The 22,974-nt window shown below is 36.9% G+C and overlaps 3 protein-coding genes across 12 annotated transcripts in view; 2 read left to right on the top strand and 1 right to left on the bottom strand.

The window, feature by feature from the left end:
- cadm2a (cell adhesion molecule 2a) overlaps positions 1 to 22,974 on the bottom strand; it is a 434,133-nt gene that overhangs the window by 169,612 nt on the left and 241,547 nt on the right. The window lies entirely within an intron of this gene.
- LOC311285364 (C-type lectin domain family 17, member A) lies at positions 1,388 to 21,224 on the top strand. 2 transcript variants are annotated; one of them, XM_084400992.1, is made up of 5 exons: positions 1,388 to 2,424; positions 2,523 to 2,816; positions 2,969 to 3,096; positions 20,459 to 20,565; positions 20,987 to 21,224. In XM_084400992.1, exons 1-5 carry the CDS (start codon positions 2,247 to 2,249, stop codon positions 21,111 to 21,113), a joined length of 834 nt encoding a protein of 277 aa, XP_084257118.1. In that variant the 5' UTR covers positions 1,388 to 2,246; the 3' UTR covers positions 21,114 to 21,224. The 2 variants fall into 2 exon arrangements, with proteins under 2 accessions (XP_084257118.1, XP_084257117.1); XM_084400991.1 differs by lacking the exons at positions 20,459 to 20,565; positions 20,987 to 21,224 and adding exons at positions 5,900 to 5,997; positions 6,103 to 7,305 and having other exon boundaries at positions 1,391 to 2,424.
- Positions 9,743 to 17,534, top strand: LOC311285363 (uncharacterized protein). Its single transcript, XM_084400990.1, has 4 exons — positions 9,743 to 10,384; positions 10,576 to 10,703; positions 13,877 to 13,983; positions 14,095 to 17,534. The coding sequence occupies exons 1-4, from the start codon at positions 9,958 to 9,960 to the stop codon at positions 14,273 to 14,275; spliced, it is 843 nt and encodes a 280-aa protein (XP_084257116.1). The 5' UTR covers positions 9,743 to 9,957; the 3' UTR covers positions 14,276 to 17,534.

Below are 22,974 nucleotides of genomic sequence, written 5' to 3'. Positions count from 1 at the left end.
TATAAAAGTTGACCTTGATGATCTTATTACAATTAATACAACATGATGTAAAAAATGAGCCTAAATGTGAAGTTTATCAATCAAATCTTAATTAACCAATAACAGCTTTAACCAAGACCACAAAATGAGTAGCTCTGGTGGAAGACAAAAACATAAAACCTTCAGATGACACACAACTCATATACTGAAGACTGATCAGATCAATACAGTGAGTCAGGAAACAAGTATAATATATACGTGTGTGAATCAGTACACTAATACATATCTTTTTACATTACATTTGAAAAATGCACGTCTTTCTCTCTTCAACACCAGAATCATTTTTGCCAGTACTACTACATGTTTTCAGTAGTTTACAAAGTCTAAATTAATTTGAAATTAGATTGTTTAACCATTTAAACCCAAAGTGTACAGCCGGTTTGCTGTTTGTCCTCTATCTATATTTTTTTGTACTATGTACTGAAATGTGTCAAAAACATCACACAGCTCAAATAGTCATGTGTCTTATGTCATTTGAAAGGTCTCATGGATAGACTACAACAAGCATAATATTTAAGCATAATTGACTAAACTTGAGCGAGTTGTTATACGCGAAGCCACGCAAGACCCATATGGAAATAATATACGGATGACACATTAATCACGCTTTCGCTCGTAACTTCATGAAACATGCTCCGATTGTGGAAAATGGCGTTATTTTCACAAAACATCATTATTTACAGCAGATTCTAATGATTATTACAAATGAATCTTTCTTTATCTTTCCTGATAAAGCAGCATTTATGAGCGTTGCTGGTTTGTGTACAGCTGTTACCGAGGAGTTTCTGCCACTCCTAAAGCGCCTCCTGCTGGCAACTCTTTGTAAACAGCCTTGCAAACCTGTATTTATACTATGTGGATTTTTTATACAATATTTACTCATAACAGTAAAATAGGGCATTCTAAGTCAATCTACAACAGTATTTCCTCTCTCACTCAGTAGAAAATCTGGTTAACACCCAGTCATGCTTGAAAAAAACAAAAAACAAAACAAAAAAAACCCCTCTTAATACCGTGAAATCGGTATAATTTTGAAAAATATCGTGATATGAATTTTGGTCATACCGCCCAACACCAAGTAATACTAATTACTTATCATTACTTAAAGTGGATGCTCCCGTTTTAAAAGAGTCCAAAATAAACATAATCCATTGTGTCGGTCACAAGATATTCTTAATAGAGTAAAAAAAGCCCATTAGGGGGTGTCAAGGGCTAAACAAAAAGGCTACATTGGTTACAAATGCTGTAACTTTTGATTACTTTATGCTATCACCACAAAATCGGACACAGATGCAGCACACATCTAGGGAAACTTCACAAAAAAAATATATATATATTAATAATATATATATATATATATTTGTATTTGTATTTTATCAGCAGTTTCTCGAGAATGTACAAATGTAAAATGTAAAAATAGAGGATTTCTATCAAACAATATCTACCTTTTGACTCTCCTTGCTATAGTTTTGGAGTTATGAGTCTTTACTTTTGAGAATGTCACTCAAAAAAAAAAAAAAAAAAAAAAAAAAACACCTCTAAAAATGCCTTTAGGGCTGAAAAGGTTAAGGCTCAAATTCTGCAATCCATCTCCTATATCACAGGGACCTTTAGCCCCATCTAACCACAGTTTGGACCAGCAGAAGAAAGTAAAATTGTTCTAAATTGTTTTGGTCACACATTAGATTAGGGTCCAATTCTCACTAACTAACTATTAACTATGACTTTTGCCTCAATAAACTCCTAATTACTGCTTATTAATAATTAGTAATGTAGTTGTAAAGTTTGGGTAGGATTAAGGGATGCAAAATATGGTCATGCAGAACAAGGCAATAACATGTGTTTTTCAAGTACTAATAAACAGCCAATATCCTAGTAATATGCATGTTAATAAGCAACTAAATAATAGTAAGAATTGGACCCTAAACGGACGGATGGATGGATGGTCAATCCGATAAATACATTTCCAGACAGATGTATAGATGGATTCACACTGTAGTGCAAGTAAGAAATTTAAATTATATTGATATAAAAGTTAACTACAAGTAAAAAAAAAAAAAAAAAACACCTTTATCTGAATCTTTCACCAAAACATTTTTATATAAGCAGACAGGATATGACTGCTCAGTGTGGTCACATTGCTGTAGATAAAGCTCAGCTTCTAAAAGCATCAGTGCACAGCAGCGTCCACACGATCAACTTACACAATGGACTCTAAAAGACAGAAAATCTGCAAGAAGACTCATGTAAATAGCAGCATTGAAGTACAAGAAGATGGTGAGGAGATGATCACTGATGCCAACAGAGACACAACAAGCCGTCATGATCTCAGGACAGAAACAGAGAACTCAGACACCGCAACACATCAAACACTTCAAGACACAGGTACTAAGACTCATTTCATTATAGTAACATAACTAACATGCACATTTAAGTCTAATGAGTGATTAAGAAATATTTATCTTCATATCTGTGATCTACAGGAAGTGTTTGTGTGAAGATCAGAAGCTCCAGAGCAGCTGCAGTGTGTTTGGTGTTGCTGTGTGTTCTTCAGCTGACTGCAGTCATAGTGCTGTGTGTCGAACTCAGTGAAATTATCGACCAGTTTAACATCAAGTACAGAAACCTCACAGAAGAGATAAGAAAGTTAAATAACAGAAAATCACTCTTGGCCACTAATATTATGAATTTATCAAATGATAATAAAACCCTGATTTCAACAAAACGGAAATTGCAACAGGAGATGACAGAACTTTGGCAGAAGATACGTGAAATGGGTAATACAAAACTACACTAAAACTACACAAATATTCAATATTAAAAGAATATAGTTTATATGTTTTGGGTGTAACCTGTTATAAGTAAGTTGTGTCAGTCAGTGTGGATGGGGGGAAAAAGGGGCTAATTGTTGTACTGGTTGTTTTTACAGATGGATGGAAGTGCTATCAATCTAGTCTTTACTTCATCTCCAAAGAGAAAAAGAACTGGACTGAGAGCAGAAGAGACTGTACAGACAGAGGAGCAGATCTGATCATCATAAACAACAGAGAAGAACAAGTGAGTGAAAGCGAATGTTTGTTTGTGACCATAATCAAGCACTAAATTATAGTTTGCAGTGACAAAGTCTGAGAAAACCTTCAAGGTAATTCTGAGTAGAGTATGCAAGCGGTGTGACGCTCCGCTCAATCTTCAGCTCTATGCCAGTGCGCTCCACTTAATCGCTCAGAATGATCACTAACAGACTACACCGCTGCAAAGTTATTTCAAAATTCGTTTTACCCCTAAACAAGGAAAGAAAAATCCTTTTGCTGTTGGTGTATCACCAAATGGATCTTTGCTAACTCTTTCTCCACACTCCCTTTCAATTTCTTCCTCTTAATTCTTAACTTTGAAGATTACTGTGTATTTTGTCATATACGGTATACAACTTAATTAAACCAATATTTGAACTCCATAACCAGCTTCTCATCCACCAAAATCACAATTAAAGCTGAAGTGTGTAAAAGGCCTCACATTACTGAATGTGTTTATATACATTAACTCAAAAAAATGGAGTGAATTCGGGGGTGACTATTTTTTTCCTTGAATTCTGTCTGGTGAGATTAGTGATGCAGAGACTACACACTTCACATTTAAGAGGAATCAATAATTTGAACCATTCTATATATAAAAAAAAAAAATTAAATGTGAAAAAAATGTGATTGCATTTATATCAAAAGCCTTAACAACATGACTAGTTTTTCTAGTAGTCGACATATATATATATATATATATATATATGTACTGTATGTAGAAAGGATATGACAATTCAGTGTGGTCACAGTGGTGTAGTTAAAGTTGATCTCTAAAAGCATCAGTACACAGCGGCGTCCACACGAGTAACTTACACAATTTGACTCTGAACGACTGAAAATGTGCAAGAGGAACAGCACAGGTATTGCGATTCATTTCATTATAACAACAACTAACACACACATTGCAATCATGTGAGTAATTAGGAAACATTTATCTTCATGTCTGTCGTGTTCAGGAATTGATTCTGTGAAGAACAGAAGATACAAAAAAGCGACAGTGTGTTTGGTGCTGCAGTGTGTTCTTCTGGTTGAGGCGATCATATTGCTGGGTCTCGAACTCAGAACAAAGACTGATGAGTATGAAAACAGTGAGGAAAAATACATCCAAGACATGAAAAAGCTACTTGTTGAGATCCAAGACTTGTTAAAAAAGAATGATGCATTAGAGAATAATAATAACAACATGACTAAACAAAATCACCAGTTAAATGAGGAGAAAGAACTACTGTCAAAACACCTTCGTCAAATGGGTAATCTCGAACTTCACTACAACTACACAAATGTTTAGATTTCATTAAAATGAAGGAGTGTTTCTGTTGTGTGTACCAGCTGTTATTAGTAAGTTTCAGTTTAGTGTAGACGAGAACAAACAACTCATAATTAAACTGGTTGTGTTACCAGATGGATGGAAGTGCTATGTATTAGCCTTTTTACCCGTTATTATCAATCTAAATTAATCTCGTTTTTAATTTAACTTAATTTCGTTTTTCTTTATTTAAATTTCGTTTTTCTTTATTTAAATTTAGTTTTTTCTTTATTCAATTTAGTTAGTCAGAAAAAATATTAGACTACCTTAAAAGTTTTGCTTAAGTTAACAGACCTGTGTGTGTGCGTTTTATATCACTAGTGCAGTGTCCGTTCTCGGAGCATATAAGCCCTGCCCGCGTGAGGTGCGCCGCTTCCCGCTCGCGCTGTTCTGTAGTTTACTAATAAAATTCTGAATGTGTCACGTCTCGCGTGTTCATCTATATTGCACCAAATGCGACACTGCACTCCCTTGTGAAGTCGATTGGATGAATGGTTCTCGAAATAATCAAAATGCAAACAGACAGACACATAGAGATTCCTGCCTTTATTAGAGAGAAGAATATGTTCAGCCCCGTCTCTCCGAAGCTTCGAATATTCGATGTTCATTACTACCGAAGCTTCGAAGCTCAAAAAATGGTATTTGGACCAGCCCTAGAATGCACTTGAACCAATTATCTCTTCCGTTTTACTACTTGTTACAGGACAAAATAACATACATGAACATCAGAAGGTATATTAAAGAACCAGTACAACTTTCTGAAATGTAACAGGTCTCATGTAATCGCTCAATCATTGTTTCAATCGTGGATAAAGCAGCTTGTAAACAATCTCAGGTAACGTTACATTGATCTCAGAAAAGCCATAAACTGTACAGTTAGCAAGAAAAAAATAACTAGCGAGGAGCCTTTTGCAACATTAGTTGAAAAATATTTTTTTATCTTTGGGAAAAATGTATAGTCCTACAGGCCTAAGTTCTAACTGAACATTGATGGATCAACACATTTTGTGGGAAAATAAATCATTAAAGCAGTTTGTTTTGTCTAAAAATCGTATAAATATACGAGGTGGCGAGTAGCACCTTTTACCCCACTCTGCGGGTTAAAGGCTCATCATGATGGGGCAAAAGGCCCCCATTATTGACACAAATACTTTAGCTAAAGTAATATGGTTTGCATAATATCTAATACTTTTTCAAAACATTCACTTCAGCAAAGTTTGTACTATTTTATGTTTATTTGAATAAATAAAGGACATTTATTTTTGTTTAATAAATATACAGTATATCAAAATGAATCGATACCGAGTAGAGATCAAAATCGAATTGCAAGCTTATAAATATAATCGTGAATCCTGAAAGTGGAAAAGCGGCTACTGATTAATTGATTCAGATTCATGATTAATTTACTTACATTAGATGCGTGTTAGGTTTTTTTGTTTTTACATTTTACAAAATGATTTCACTCCTATTCTATTATTAGGATCTTTTTAAAACTGATGATGAAATCTGGATTGGTCTGACTGACAGTGATGTGGAGGGCACATGGAAATGGGTTGATGGAAGCACACTGACCTCTGGGTGAGAAAACACTGAACTGAACTGATTATTATCTAATAAATGATTCTTACAGTCAGTATCATATCACACAGAAAGCAGCACTGAACATCTAATGCTGATCTGTAGTTTCAGCTCCTGGGCGACTGGAAAGCCAAATAGTAACATGGGCAAAGAGGAAGACTGTGCTGTGCTGTATTCATCAGGATGGCATGATTATCCATGTAATAATGTTTTTAAAAGGGTATGTGAGAGAAAAGCATCTTAAGGCTCAAAGATCGCCGATGGCCCAAGATTATTGTTGTTCAACATCCATTACTATGGGTTATATATCTATAACACAGACATCATATTTTTATACATTTAAAAGTTATATTCTTAATATTTTTATTTTAGTTTTTTTATGTTTGAGCTTATATACAGTCTCTCCATATTAATAACAGTCTGAGTAATTATGAGTCTTGAACTGTGTTGACTTTCTAAATATATGTTGGTTATGTGTCTACTCAGAATGATTTATGAGCAGCAACCTTTTTATTTTCGGTATATCATTTATGCCCCATTTGCCAAAATGGGGGGTGTAGAGTAAGGGGTTAAAACAAAATATGATAAAATGTGATTGCTAATAGGAAGCATGTAAAATATTGTGTTTGTAAAAAATTGTTGTACTTGTACTTATTTGTAAGCTACAAGTTCTGCTGTAATCATCTTCATTATTAAATCATTAAGCAGAATAATTTGTTTCTGTTATATTTTACAGTTTCATGTGTGTAGATTCTCTGCAGTTTTCTGTTGTTTTAATATGTATAGGCTAGAAGCGTTACTCAACATTTATAATAAAACTGTTAAACTTCCGATATCTCAATTCCAGTGATGCCAAACGACCAAATGATGAGCTCCAACACACATCAGATCAAGAGTCTGCAGCCTCACACTAGGAACAACAGACTGATGTTAATGCTAGGCTAACGGCTAAATCTGGCTAACTTCCTCTTCCACTTCCTAGACAAAAATGATTGAGGACACAGTAGAAATTTAGGGAATGTTCAGTCTTTATTTCCACAGATACATGACCTGAAAGCAGTTTATCTCTTGATAATGCACTTAGTGCGCTTTACAACAGCATCAGTCTGCTTTTAACTTATGGCTGCCTGACATGAGCATGCAAATATGCTGTGATATTACTGACGTCTTATGAGAGGAAATGTCTTTTAGTTATAGATTAGTTTCACATCCTCTAAAAAGTTTATTTTTATTTTTTTAGAAATGCTTGTCAAAAATGTTTCCCTTAAAGATGCAATCTTTTTAATTTATTTAGCATCCAAATATTATAGATCAATTAATATTATTTTAAATTAGTATTGTCCCAGCTGGTTCAGGGTAGGGTAGGCTACTCTTTTACTCTTGTAAAAAAGCAGCAGTGACTGGGAAAGTTTACAATGTTCTTATTATTAAATATCAATTAAATATAAACACAGCCTAATTCTAATAAAAATGACAGACAATGAATGAAGCTATTTTTCAAATCAACAAATGTATATTTCAAACAAACTATGTTGGCTTGAGAAGGTTGAACCTCGAGCTGGGACTTGAACTCGGATCTTTTAAAGCGCAGTTGCACCATGTGTTGTAGCGCAGTCCGCTGGGCCATTGTCTTACCACTGTTAATACTCCCATGCAAAGCTATACTCATTATTACAAGAAGAAAATAACATAATACATAAGCCTATTAAAGGGGTCATATAATGACATTTTTGTTCAAGCTTATATGATTCTTTAGGGTCTAAATTAAAAGTTTGTAATATACTTTAATTAAAAACTCTCATTAGTATTGTAAGAAAACACTCATTTTACCTGGTCAAAAACAGCTCTGTTTTCAGCACGCTATTTAAGTGCGTGTGTCTTTAAATGATAATGAGCTTTGCTCACCCGCCCCTCTGTTCTGTGGGCGTTTTGCCACAACAACACACGTGGAGTGTTGCCTTGACAACAGTTGAGGGTAACATTATATTTTGAAGAATGGCAGCGGGAGTGTCTGAGGACACTGTGCAACCATATCAATTTGAACCGGAGTTGGAAAACAGGACGTTTCTGAATGGTTGGTTAACGTAATGTCACTTTGATCTATCTTTGTGTGTACTGGCAGGGTAGAGTAGTGAGATACGCTCTCACTAGAGATCATATCTAGAGTAGTGAGATATGTTTACTGATGTATAAGTTAGTTCATTGACAGATTGATGTTACAGCTAATGGTCATGAAAAACTTTTTTTCGGTAAATGTAGGCTTGTCCGTGATGTGTAATGTATCTATGCAGTGTTGTTAGGTACAACTGTCAGGGCTGAAGCACTAAAATTTTACTGATCTGTTTAAAAAACATCTGTGAGACTATGACAGTCATTAGGCACATAAACAACACATACTCAGACAGGAGCTAATATACCTTTTTCAATGTTCTCGTTTGTAAAGCAGTCTGGTGAAATGATTCGTGCAAACATGAAAGCATTGCTGTTGATCGTGGGGAATATTCCCTTCGAAAAAAAAACTCAGCCACTGCGTCTTCAGCGGTTCAGATTTAGGAACATCAAAATGACTGCTGTGTTCGTTATTATACCCAAGAACACCACAATCGCTTAGACGGCATTCTGCTCATAGACTGTGCTCCAGCGTATCAACAATGACCGCGCGGCCGCGGACTATGATTGACAGCTCGCTCACGAGCGAGGGGTCTGTGTTGAAACGCTGCTGTCAATCAACAATCGTGGGAGGGGCGTCCGACCGTGTGACATCACACGGTCGACCGGCTTGATTTGAGAGAAGGGGAAAACATACAAGAAGATTAAAAAAAAACACTGGATGGATTTGTATCATTTTATGATGGTTGTGTACAGGCACTGCCAACAGACATTTCAGTACAATCAACTTGTAAAAGTGCATGTACCATTATATGACCCCTTTAAAAAAAATCTTATTGATAGTATATTTTTTAATCTCCACATGGCGCAGTTGACTGCTACTCGTGAAAACGAGCTGTGACACATCCACTCCAAAACATTTAAAAATCTATGGTTAAAATAGGACCAGTAGCGGTCCTGCTGCTGGATGGTTGCCCTCCTACGGCCTCCTCCACGTCTTCTGATGTACTGGCCTGTCTCCTGGTAGCGCCTCCATGCTCTGGACACTACGCTGACAGACACAGCAAACCTTCTTGCCACAGCTCGCATTGATGTGCCATTCTGGATGAGCTGCACTACCTGAGCCACTTGTGTGGGTTGTAGACTCCGTCTCATGCTACCACTAGAGTGAAAGCACCGCCAGCATTCAAAAGTGACCAAAACATCAGCCAGAAAGCATAGGAACTGAGAAGTGGTCTGTGGTCACCACCTGCAGAACCACTCCTTTATTGGGGGTGTCTTGCTAATTGCCTATAACTTCCACCTATTGTCTATTCCATTTGCACAACAGCATGTGAAATTGATTGTCAATCAGTGTTGCTTCCTAAGTGGACAGTTTGATTTCACAGAAGTGCGAATGACTTGGAGTTACATTGTGTTGTTTAAGTGTTCCCTTTATTTTTTTGAGCAGTATATATAAATACGCACACACACACACACACACACACACACACACACACACACACACACACACACACACACACACACACACACACACACACACACACACACACACACACACACACAGACACACACAGTGCTTCAGTGCTTCAGTACTTCAGTGAAGAAGTACATTTATACAAGAGCAACTTTTCATAATGATCAGCAGTAAATGAGGACAAGTACAGTTATTTGTCTAGTCAGCAATTTATTTATTTATTTTTTGCAAGTTTTTGCTTTCTAACAGGATATCACATGTTCTTGACCACAGTAGAAAAGTAAAAGCTCAAAAGCAGAAGTGCATAAGGGTGCAGTCCATTTGAAGAAACAACTAATAATAATAATCTCACATTCAACACAAGCAGACTGAATATGTCTTTTTACAGCAATATGAACATTCCCAAGAAACATGGTATGGACAGAGAAGATGAAGAAGAGAGGAGTATCTATGCTAATACTGATCCTATAATTAGTTTTAATGTCAGGACAGAAACGGATAACTCTGAAACCAAGAGTGATTCTGTGAGGAACAGAATCTCCAGAGCAGCTGCAGTGTGTTTGGTGTTGCTGTGTGTTCTTCTGCTGACTGCAGTCATAGTGCTGTGTGTTCAAATCCATACAAAGAGCACAAACTACACAGAAGAGAGAGACCAGCTACTGACCAACAATACCAGACTCAGAGAAGAGAGAGAGCAGCTACTAACCAACATTACCAACCTCACTGAGGAGAAAGATCAGCTACTAACCAAGATCAACAACCTCACAGAAGACAGAGAACAGCTAAGACATCATCTTCAGAGTAAAGTTTCTATGTAGTTATTTATTATACATCTATACTTTTTTAAAGCATGATAGAGTTGGGTTGTGCTCTCAGTATCTTTTAGGGTTCATAATCTATGAGTTTACTATCTGTCATAAGTTAATGACAGGTGAGTGTTAAAAGAGAGTGTTAGGGAATAAAGAGCTAACAGGTAAACTGGTTGTTTACAGGTGGATGGGCTTGCTATAAATCCAGTTTTTACTACATGTCGAATGAGAAGAAGAGCTGGACTGAGAGCAGAAGATACTGTACAGAGAGAGGAGCAGATCTGATCATCATAAACAACAAAGAAAAACAAGTGAGTGTGAGAAAGAATAATGTGTGTGTTTGTGTGTGTGTGTTTTATAGTAAAAGTGCAGCTGTTTCTTTCTGTTTCTTAAAAGGGCTTCTATGTTTCATGGCAGGTAAAACTAAAACTATTGCAAAACATTTTTTGATACTGTGGAAATATACTCTTGTTCCATGTAGTTATAGGGGAAGTGGTGCTTGTATTCTCAGTGGAAATACATATAATGCAAGCTTATGGGTTCCTAAAAGTTGAAGCATCAAACAGTCCACACACCAATAAAGACGGTAATCCATACGACCCCAATGAATTAGAGGTCTGCAAGACTGTATGAAATATTCTTATATGGATAATATTATAAACACAATACATCGCCTACGCAATATGCGATTACGCGAGTACGACACGCGTGCAATGCTTCAGCATACAAGAGACAGGCGACCATGCAGAGCATCAGGGAGAAGTTGAAGAGGAGTTACTAAAAGCTCCCAATGCTTCAGGAAAAGCTGCATTTTAGACGAGTTTTGATTTGATTACCACAACAAAGAATGAGCCTGAAATCTTCAACAGTCGGTGTTATTCTTTTTCTTCACAACACTCGCAAATAAACAGTGAATGATGACCAATGTACATGTAGCATAACGTCAGCAAAAAAAGTTTTTTATTTTATTTTTTATTATTATTGTTATTATAACGTTAGCCAGTTGGCCAAGAGTTCTTTGAAACATTGTTCTTCAGTAAAGTTACTTAACACAAAAAAAGGTAGGCCGTGAATCTTTATTTACTTATTTGCTGCTGGATCACATAGCTTGGCTATATAATATTCTCTACAGCATGCTTATGCTTCTCTGTAATGGACAGTCTGTATTAATATTTATGGGCATGATTGTCAGTGGTGGTAGTTATGTTTGAGGCCTATAATAAAAGTTTACCTCTTAGTAGTGTGTGTGTGTGTGTGTAGCAGAGACAGCAGGCATCAGTGAGAGCTTAAAGTGATATTGATTTTGGTCTCATCTTGGGTCGGGTCGGGTTTGGGCTGAAAAATTGCAGACGTTGACGGGCTGGGGTCGGGTTAGGGCTTGAACACCACGGGCCAGGGTCGGGTTAGGGCTGGATTTTTTGGCCTTAGCAGGGCTCTACAATGAATGAATCAATGTCTTCTCAAGTGAAGCGATAATTGTTTGTCACCTGCACGTGAATGTGAGAGTTGAGTTCAAGCTTGACGTAAATGAAATATGAAGTGTGACAAAAGCATGCAGAGAAACTCATGATAAAAGTCATGAGGAAGTCGGATGCCGTCAGATTTTTAAAACAAAAATGACAAAATACAAACAATAACAGATAATAACAAAGAGAAAAATCACAAGAAACCAAGAATGACAGTTCTACCAGAAAGACTCAGGAGGCAAGAGAACATAATGAATAAGATTGAATTAACAGTTGGCGTCAGTATCTGCGAACGTATTAATGGGTGTTAACCGGACTTATATGATCCATATGTCCAGTGATGATTGGCTAGATCTGTGGTTAATGCATGACGTAACATTTAAATGTCTTTCCAAGCTCCCATTTCTTGCGTGAGTTTCCCAGCGCGCTTAGGTCAAGCTTATGTTTTCATCAAACGTGAACTGGACTCTCATGCACGTGCTGGTGACAGTTAGCGGGAAGTGAAAAGATGAGTAAAGTACGAGAACATTTCTGGGTGTACTTTAGTTTCTTTTAATACAATGGCTAATACAGAATAGCAATAGACATGGGATTCCTTCTTAAGATTCATCATTAGAAATAATGAAAGAGAAAAAGAGGAACAAGAAGAGGAAGAAGCCAAGCAAGAGAAAAAAAAAGGGACAAAACGTGCTCCTTTCTTTAGTATTTTTTATGAAAAGTTGATTAAAAAAAAGTTTTAAATGAATAAGAAGTGTAAAAATCTGTTTTTAATTAAGTTGTTTTTCAAATAAAGGTTTCAGAGTCAGTGATATCAGATTGCGTGAATGAATTTTATTGTAGTTACTATTTAACTTCATGAAACAAGAGGGTATCAAGCACCACTTTCATTTACAGGCTGTGGATATCAAACTTACCCTGTTACTTCATGGAACAAGTGTATATTTTCCCAGTAATAAAAAAAATAAATAATAGTAGTAATAATAGTATTATAAGTATCCCTTACTTCTAAAATACCTAAGGCATCTTTACACAGAAAAAGCCACACAGAAACCAAATCTGAAGCGGCATAAAAGCACAAAATTTGCATTTACACAGATTTTGTATGCAGATTTTTTGTGCCTGTGTAACGCATTTACACAGGAATTAAAATCACGGGAAACAATGCTTTGAACATTATTATTTTAAAACTACAGTTTTAAGTGTTATAAAATATTGAAAAAAAATTAAATAAAAAGAAAGAAGTGAAAGAAGAAATTATGAATTATGAAAGCATGAACAATTCTGCTAACGTTAGCAGTCAACCTCTGAAACAGGCAGGACAGCAGATTTCACTGTTGTGTGGGGGTGAAATATCGTCCTCAAGGAGATGATTTTTGGAATATAATATTTCAATGCACAATCATAGTGACGCCAAATAAGCATTTACCGTATCTAAAAGAAATGTAGCAGCACGTTGATCTGCCAGTCTCTTCAAAGGAAGATTACAAACATTGAAAGCCAATTGATAACACACATCGTCGGCCAAGAGTTCTTTGAAACATTGTCACATCATCGACTCTGTTATTTTGGTGGTTTGCTTCACTATGTGAGTACAGGACTCTTTTACTTCATTGTCCCTTGTTGACTGACATTTTTCTTTATTTGGCTAAAACAATATTGAGCTTGGCCTATATGTTTTGTCTCCCTCTTCTTGATTATTTTAAGCATATTTTAAGTCTGCTTTTATGCATCATTGTGTCTTTACACAGAATTTTAAGCAGACACAGAGCCGCTTTAGAGCAGCCTTAACTCGGCTGTGTAAAGATGCCTTTACAGTATAAATAATGTGTTAATTTTCCTGGTTGTTACCCCTTTATTCCCTAAACTTTACATATTGATCCCTTATATCTACACGTACGTACTTTATAGGTACACTGTAATTACAGAAAGGTACGCTTTAAATTTGTTTTACTTTCGCAGTACTTTGCGGGCTGTAATCTAAAGCGTTACAGAAATGTGCAAATATTTCATCTGCTCAGGATTTTGTGAAGAACTTGGCTGGTTCTGCTGCAGCCTGGATTGGTCTGACTGACAGTGATGTGGAGGGCACATGGAAATGGGTTGATAACAGCACACTGACCTCTGGGTGAGAAATCACTGAACTGAACTGATTATTATCAAATAAATGATTCTTACAGTCAGTATCATATCACACAGAAAGCAGCACTGAACATCTAATGCTGATCTGTATTTTCAGCTTCTGGGGCATTTTAGCTGGAGCTCCAAAAGAGCCTAATGGAGGTACAGTAGAGAACTGTGCTCTGACTGCGGATCGTAACCAAAGGTGGCCAACTTTATCCGGGTGGCTTGATATTGCATGTAATTCAGCTTTTCAATGGATCTGTGAGAAGAGTATTTCACAACTCACACCACCATAGGAACATCGCACACCTTTTTTTATGCAAGTTTAACAGAACAAAACTTTTGTAATTGATTATTATCTAAAAAGGTGTTTCTCAACCAGCATTATTATTGAGTTTAAAGTGCCCCGGGTAAAAAGGATAACTATAATGTATGGCGGAATAGCACTTGGGAGCACTTCGACTCGGCGCAGTAAAAAGTCACGCCTGAAAAATCCGCTCCCCCTCTCCGTCTCACTTCTGTCATTAGAACCAACGTGACTTTTTACTGCGCCGAGTCGAAGTGCTCCCGAGTCCCAAGTGCTATTCCGCCATACATTATAGTTATCCTTTTTACCCGCTTAGAAAAGCGCCACATTTTATTTTGTGTCACCATACTTGGTTGTGTAACTACTCGTGTAACTGCATTTAAATAGGGAAAACGTGGAGGTGTTTGGTCGCTTCTAACTTCATCTCTGTTTGGTCCCTAATGAATGAACTGGGCTAAGCTAAGTGCTATCAAAGTGTCGCCGCGCGCCAGAGCGATTGAGTGCACGCACTGAGACGAGAGAGGTATCAACTCGTCTTAGTTAAGGGAATAACATAGTTTAATATGAAAAAACGGTGGAGTGTTCCTTTAAAAGTGCCGTCTGAGCTACCAATCTCTGTATAACGGGCGTTGGAGCCCTCTGTAGGGAATCGTAAGATGGCCACTCAAACACTTCCGGTGGCTTCACTGCCTACTGGCAGTTTAGAACATCATGAGCTATCCATTCATTATATAGATCAGTGAATAGAACGCACCATAACATCATGACACAGATCATAGAAAATGACTTATAACTAATTACTTATAAGTGCTGGACGGTGTATCATTTCATTCCGAATACCGGTGTTTATTTTTGTTCTGATATTCATTTTTTATATACTGTAATATAAGGGTGTGCGATATAACGTTTTTTGATCGTAGACGATTAAAATGTCTCCACGATCTGCTTTTGAAGAAATATCGTAGTATCATGCATTCTATCAGTTCTATGCATTCTACCTCTGTCTCAACATACTGTACAACGCGATGTACATTCACATCAAATGTTAACGCACCGCAGTTCACAAAAGTTCATTATTTGCATGTGCTTTAAAGCCTTGCCAGTTAAACATGTCATTCACGTGCTGATGTGCTGTTCTAACATACGCTTTTCTGAGCGCTTACACTTCGAAGCGCACATGCACTAAAAGCCTGTCTAACAGCTATCTTAAGTAATCCTTTGAGTCTTATTGCGCTAATACTGGCGAATACACACAAGGTTTACATAAACAAAGTTGGTTATGTCTAAAGTGAAAGCAAACAGAGAAAATTTAGAAAAAAATCTGCTGCGTGTCAGCTGCTAGGTGACATGCCTCAATGGTGATATATTTGACATATGGGGAGAGAGTTGTGGAAGGCCTATACTTCATGTTAAACATAAATATATAGCAGCAAAGACAACGTCGGCAGTATTGACGGCAAAATAGGCTACAGAATATTTCGTTCTGTATTGACAGGTGCAATATTTGAAAATGTATAATATTTTTTTAATTAGCCTACATTTATATCTGCATTTATGTCAAAACCTAGAGACTTTCAAACATCATTTATTAATATGTATTCGTGTTAAAATGACATATAAATATCTTTTCCTATTCTATTTTGCCTGGAAACGCTTCCAACACGCTTGCGTGTCGAGTGAAAAATAGGCTTCGGTTCTATTTCTAGCATGCATGCGTTTTCCGAGACCCGCGTGTCACGCAGGCAGTGTGCAAGCTCTAACCTGTTAACATGGGAGCCGAAATAAAAACAGACACGCCACGCAGCTGAGACGCTCACGCCACGCAGCCAGTGGGCCCTATTTTAACGATCTGAAATGCAAGTATCAAGCGCGAAACGCAAGTAACTTTGTGGGCGGGTATTGGGCGCTGTTGCTATTATACTGGCGGGATAAATGACTCTTGCACCCGACGCAAATCTAAAATGGGTTGGTCTGAAGTAATTTCATTATTCATAGTTGTGGTTTGGGCGTAACGTGAAATAAACCAATCAGAGCGACAAAGGGATCTCACATTCCCTTTAAGAGCAGGCGTGCTTGTTCCATGGCGGATTGCTATTATAATGGCAGATTTGCCAGGCGCACGCCAGGAGCGGTACACAGCCGAGGAGACCAACGTTCTCGTCAGGGCCATAAAACACAGAGAAGTGACATTGTATGGGGATGCGAGAAACCCACCCAAATTAGCTTCGGTTAAACAGGCGTATACAATTTTTGGTAAATGTGTAAGCTAGATTTATGCCTACTTTTTCACATCTTCATGGACACAACAATTTTTTCCCTCGTGTGTTAATATTTTTCCTTGTAATAATGTATGGTTTTCTAAAAATGAGAACTGCTGCATCTGTGTATAGATGAGATAAGCAAAGTGCATGCGCGTTGTGCACACACTACATTGATTATGGCCAAGCATGCACCCTTAAAATAGCATATGAATAACATGTGCAATGCGCCACTGACTTAGGTTTTTCCTGGTCAGTGGCGCAATTGTTTTCTAAACCTGCAAAATAGCACCAGGGAACGTTTGCACCGGAACACACCTCCTCTATACGCTGAATCGCCCCCGGGAGCGCAAGTTAATTTCCTAATTTACCGACGTGCGTCTGTGGAGGGAAAAGTCCGCGGGTGCAAAATAGGAATGATACATGCATCGGTGTACAAAGTCAATTGCGCTGGGTGCAAGATAGGGCCCAGTGTGTCCCCGGCCTAATAGTAAACATGCTGCCGCTAGTCCTTAAAGGGAAAGTTCACCCAAAAATAAAAATTCTGTTAGTATTTACTCACTCTTAAGTTGTTCCAAACCTGTATTAATTTCTTTCTTGTGCTGAACACAAAAGAAGATATTTTGAAGAATGTGGTTAACCAAACAGTTGCTGGTCCCTTTTGACTTCCATAGTAGGAGAAAAATAACACATTCTTCCAAATAACATTTATTTCAACAGAAGAGAGAAACTTCGGGTTTAAAACAACTTGAGAAAGTAAATGATGACAATTGAAAATTTTGGGAGAACGATCCTTTAATGTTAATCACTCACTGCTCTTGACTGAGAACTTTAATAGTAGATTTAATACTAATCAATGTATCATTTATACAGTGAAGTCTATGTTGTGTTTTATTTTCCTATTTGTTCATTTAATTACCTTCTTCTATGCTACTGTTAAATACACCTACTGTAGCTGAAAAAAATAAAGCACTGTTTATTTCATTTGTATATTAAGTTGTGTATGTGTAATGTGTATCTTCGTTCTTAATTTTTAATAACAAAGAAAATAATGACAACGATTTTTATCTTCGCCACTTTGGCCTAAATGTTTTGGCCTTTCTTTTTTTATTTTATATTTTGTTACCTAAGGCTTTGTTTTTCAAATATTCTTTTCTACAATATTCACTCATGACAGTAAAATAGGGCATTCTAAGTCAGTCTACAGCAGTATTTCCTCTCTCAACACCCAGTCATGCTTGGAAAAAAAAAAATACAGTGAAACTGGTATAATTTTGAAAAATACCGTGATATGGATTTTTGGTACAAGATACTCCTCAGAGTAAAAAAATGCAAGGCTAAACAAAAAGGCTACCTTGGTTACAAATGCAGTAACTTTTGATTATTTTATGCTATCACCACAACATCTGACAAAGATGCAGCACACACGTAGGGAAACTTCACCAAAAAAATTATTATTAAAGTTACAAAATGTAAAATTATAATTAAAAATAAAAAAAAGTTATGAGTCTTTACTTTTGTGAATGCCACAAAAAAAAGAAAAAAAAAGAAAAAAAAAAACACAACAACAACAACAACAACAAAAAACTGAAAGAGTTAAAGGTTGTATCAGTGATTTCAGGCCCAAACATAAATGATCACATTCATCTAATCTTTCCTAACGATCCGCTAGCTGCCCGCCCCATAAGCATGCCATCAAAAAAAAAACACGTCTCTGTAGGCAGCCTAGGCTCTGAGATCTGCACACAAAAACAGTTGGTTTCACCACTACTCAAAACCAAAAAAAAAATAGTGTTCCAACCAATCACAGACAGGGGTGCGTGTTGTGAGGTTTTCGCGTGCAGCTGTCATAGGCAGCCGTGCACGAGCGCAAAACCTCACAACACCCACCCCTGTCGGTGATTGGTTGCTAGCGGATCGTTAGGAAAGATTAGATGAATGTGATCATTTATGTTTGGGCCTGAAATCGCTGATACAACCTTTAAGGCTCAAATTCTGCAATCCATCTCCTATATCACAGGGACCTTTAGCCCCATCTAACCACAGTTTGGACCTGCAGAAGAAAGTAAAATTGTTCTAAATTGTTTTGGTCACACATTAGATTAGGGTCCAATTCTCTCTAACTAACTATTAACTATGACTTTTGCCTCAATAAACTCCTAATTACTGCTTATTAATAATTAGTAAGGTAGTTGTAAAGTTTGGGTAGGATTAAGGGATGCAAAATATGGTCATGCAGAACAAGGCAATAACATGTGTTTTTCAAGTACTAATAAACAGCCAATATCCTAGTAATATGCATGTTAATAAGCAACTAAATAATAGTAAGAATTGGACCCTAAACGGACGGATGGATGGATGGTCAATCCGATAAATACATTTCCAGACAGATGTATAGATGGATTCACACTGTAGTGCAAGTAAGACATTTTAATTATATTGATATAAAAGTTAACTTACAAGATGAAGAAAAACAAAAAAAAAACACCTTTATCTGTATCCTTAACCAAAACATTTTTATATAAGCAGACATGATATGACTGCTCAATGTGGTCACATTGCTGTAGATAAAGCTCAGCTTCTAAAAGCATCAGTGCACAGCAGCGTCCACACGATCAACTTACACAATGGACTCTAAAAGACAGAAAATCTGCAAGAAGACTCATGTCAACAGTAGCATTGAAGTACAAGAAGATGGTGAGGAGATGATCACTGATGCCAACAGAGACACAACAAGCCGTCATGATCTCAGGACAGAAACAGAGAACTCAGACACCGCAACACATCAAACACTTCAAGACACAGGTACTAAGACTCATTTCATTATAGTAACATAACTAACATGCACATTTAAGTCTAATGAGTGATTAAGAAATATTTACAGTATCTTCATATCTGTGATCTACAGGAAGTGTTTGTGTGAAGATCAGAAGCTCCAGAGCAGCTGCAGTGTGTTTGGTGTTGCTGTGTGTTCTTCAGCTGACTGCAGTCATAGTGCTGTGTGTCGAACTCAGTGAAATTATCGACCAGTTTAACATCAAGTACAGAAACCTCACAGAAGAGATAAGCAAGTTAAATAACAGAAAAACACTCTTGGCCACTAATATTATGCATTTATCAAATTATAATAATAATATAATATGTAAAAAAAACAGCAATTACAACAGGAGATGACAGAACTTTGGCAGAAGATACGTGAAATGGGTAATACAAAACTACACTAAAACTACACAAATATTCAATATTAAAAGAATATAGTTTATATGTTTTGGATGTAACCTGTTATAAGTAAGTTGTGTCAGTCAGTGTGGATGGGGGAAAAAGGGGCTAATTGTTGTACTGGTTGTTTTTACAGATGGATGGAAGTGCTATCAATCTAGTCTATACTTCATCTCCAAAGAGAAAGAGAACTGGACTGAGAGCAGAAGAGACTGTACAGAGAGAGGAGCAGATCTGATCATCATAAACAACAGAGAAGAACAAGTGAGTGAAAGCGAATGTTTGTTTGTGACCATAATCAAGCACTAAATTATAGTTTGCAGTGACAAAGTCTGAGAAAACCTTCAAGGTAATTCTGAGTAGAGTATGCAAGCGGTGTGACGCTCCGCTCAATCTTCAGCTCTATGCCAGTGCGCTCCACTTAATCGCTCAGAATGATCACTAACAGACTACACCGCTGCAAAGTTATTTCAAAATTCGTTTTACCCCTAAACAAGGAAAGAAAAATCCTTTTGCTGTTGGTGTATCACCAAATAGATCTTTGCTAACTCTTTCTCCACACTCCCTTTCAATTTCTTCCTCTTAATTCTTACCTTTGAAGATTACTGATTCATAAATGAAACAAACACTAAAACAATTAGTTTTCATTTAGGGGTATGGGTTTTGGTTATAAAGTATATTTGTTGATTCATTAGGAGTTTTTAAAAAGAGTTTCTGGTGGTACTGAAGTCTGGACTGGTCTGACTGACAGTGATGTGGAGGGCACATGGAAATGGGTTGATGACAGCACACTGATCTCTGGGTGAGAAAACACTCCTCTAAAGCCACATCCACCAAACTCGGCACAGGCTTACAGCCTGTTCTGACTTTGTCGGTCTGTCTATCTATCAGCTATTCTGTAATCTTTCCATCCAAAACCACCAACTACAGAAATACTGGAAATGCCTGAGCAACCACATAACATGCCTTGGTAACTTAGAACACTTCAGCTACACCTTTGTAATCACACAGTACATCATACCAACCAACTACAACCACCCAAAACACCATAGCAACCACCTGGCAACACCCTAGCAATGCCAAACAAACACCTTGAGCAACTACGTACAATCATTCTGTATATCTGTGTGACTATACGGCCATTAAACAATAAATCATTTAAAACGGTCAGCATCATGTCACACAGAAAGCAGCACTTAACATATAATGCTGATCTGTTGCAGGCTCTGGAGGGATGGAGAACCCCTTGATAACACTGGCGATGAGGATTGTGGCATAAATCTGTCATCGGGGTTGGCTGTTTATTCATGTAATAAAAACTTTAAATGGATCTGTGAGAAGAAAACATAATTTAAATTGCTATAAAGGAGTGTTACAACATGTTTGTCTCATTTCGCTTTTTGTTCTGAAACACAGTTATAGAAGTTCCCATGTAATAAATCATCTTTATTATTAAAACAATGAGTACATTTATTTATGATTCTATTATGTTTTGTAAGTGATACATGTGTGCAGTTTCTCATCCACCAAAATCACAATTAAAGCTGAAGTGTGTAAAAGGCCTCACATTACTGAATGTGTTTATATACATTAACTCAAAAAATTGAGTGAGTTCGGGGGTGACTATTTTTTTCCTTGAATTCTGTCTGGTGAGATTAGTGATGCAGAGACTACACACTTCACATTTAAGAGGAATCAATAATTTGAACCATTGATTCCATAAAAAAATAAAAATAATTAAATGTGAAAAAAATGTGATTGCATTTATATCAAAAGCCTTAACAACATGACTAGTTTTTCTAGTAGTCGACATATATACAGATTTGTGAAAAAAAACAGAGGGGGGGATGTTTTGAAACATTTTTATTCATAAAAATAAATCATGAGAACATGAACTTCATTCACTGCATTTGCTGCTCTGGACCCTTTTCATTGTTCCCAGCTAGCTAGCTGTTTTCGCAAAAAATGTAAAATGTAAAATGTAAAAATGTAAAACTGTAAAACTGTAAAAATTACATAAATATTTGTACTTGGTGACATTCTGAAAAGCCGTACATGGATCAAAGCTAATGGACAGGATCAGATAAATCAGAGCTTAGATTCTCTGCCCGAGCTTGACCCGACCCGGGCCGGCCCTTGATCCAGCACTTGTGTTACAAAATGCAACACGTCACGTGTCATGCTCAGCGTCTCCTCCACTCGCACGCATCACACCGGGCCCGGGATAATAAACTTTAAAAATATTTATTTTGTTTAAAATTATTCTATATTCTAAAACCTTGTTGAATTAAATTAGAGTTGTAGCCTACTAAGCCTAGCCTACTCCTCCTAGGCCATCCAAAGTTCATTCTTGTTCATCATTGTTCACGTTTTTTTTTTTTTTTTTTTTTCTTCATTCGGATCCATTTGATTCTGAATAAACAAACAAGGCAGTTTACATGATTTGTCCTTGTTGCATTATTCATTAAGATAATAATTAATAAATGAACGCACAATTATCCGTGAACTTGATAAATGTTGCAGATATGTTTAACACTATGCACAAACAAATGCCTTTCAACTTATGTGTGCAAAATTCAGAAGCAGTAAATGAATGTGCAGAAATTTGTACAGAGATTCTGTATATGTGTTGTAGCCATTAAATAAGCTCATTTAGTTTCATATTTGTTAAAATATTATAATGTTATTTTTTTCCATCTATGTTGATTTATGAAAAGTGAACAGCAGGAGAAAGATAGGATGTGCAGTATATCGGGAGACTTGGAGTGGGTCAGACATGATTTTGACCACTTCATTAAGTTTTGTTTTGTAGAAAGCCTTTCTTTAAAGTGAATTTCGTTTTGTATAAATTGTATCTTAATTTTAATACATTTTTCATCAACGAATTGCATGTATTTAATAAATTAGAAGCAAATATAGCAGACATAGGCGCGCCGCGGTCACTTGCACTGCACGTTAACTGGGGCGCATCTCATCATAAATGAGTTCTTCTCCAGGAACTGCGCCTGGATGACAGCCGCTTCCACCGGACGTATCAATGAGCTCTTCGTTGATTGGCTTGCGCAACAAAGCGTCATGCGAATCTTCCGCTCCAGTTGAATTTTTTCAACTTGCGCGGAAGACGCGATTGAGGCAATTATCGAGCTTTCGCGGCAAACGCGTCGCCCAATTCGCGTCATTCGCGCCGCCCAGCGCCTCGCGTCTATTCGTG

Source organism: Rutilus rutilus, assembly GCF_951802725.1.
Source record: "Rutilus rutilus genome assembly, chromosome: 25".
Taxonomy (NCBI): domain Eukaryota; kingdom Metazoa; phylum Chordata; class Actinopteri; order Cypriniformes; family Leuciscidae; genus Rutilus; species Rutilus rutilus.
This window is presented reverse-complemented; position numbering and strand designations above follow the sequence as displayed.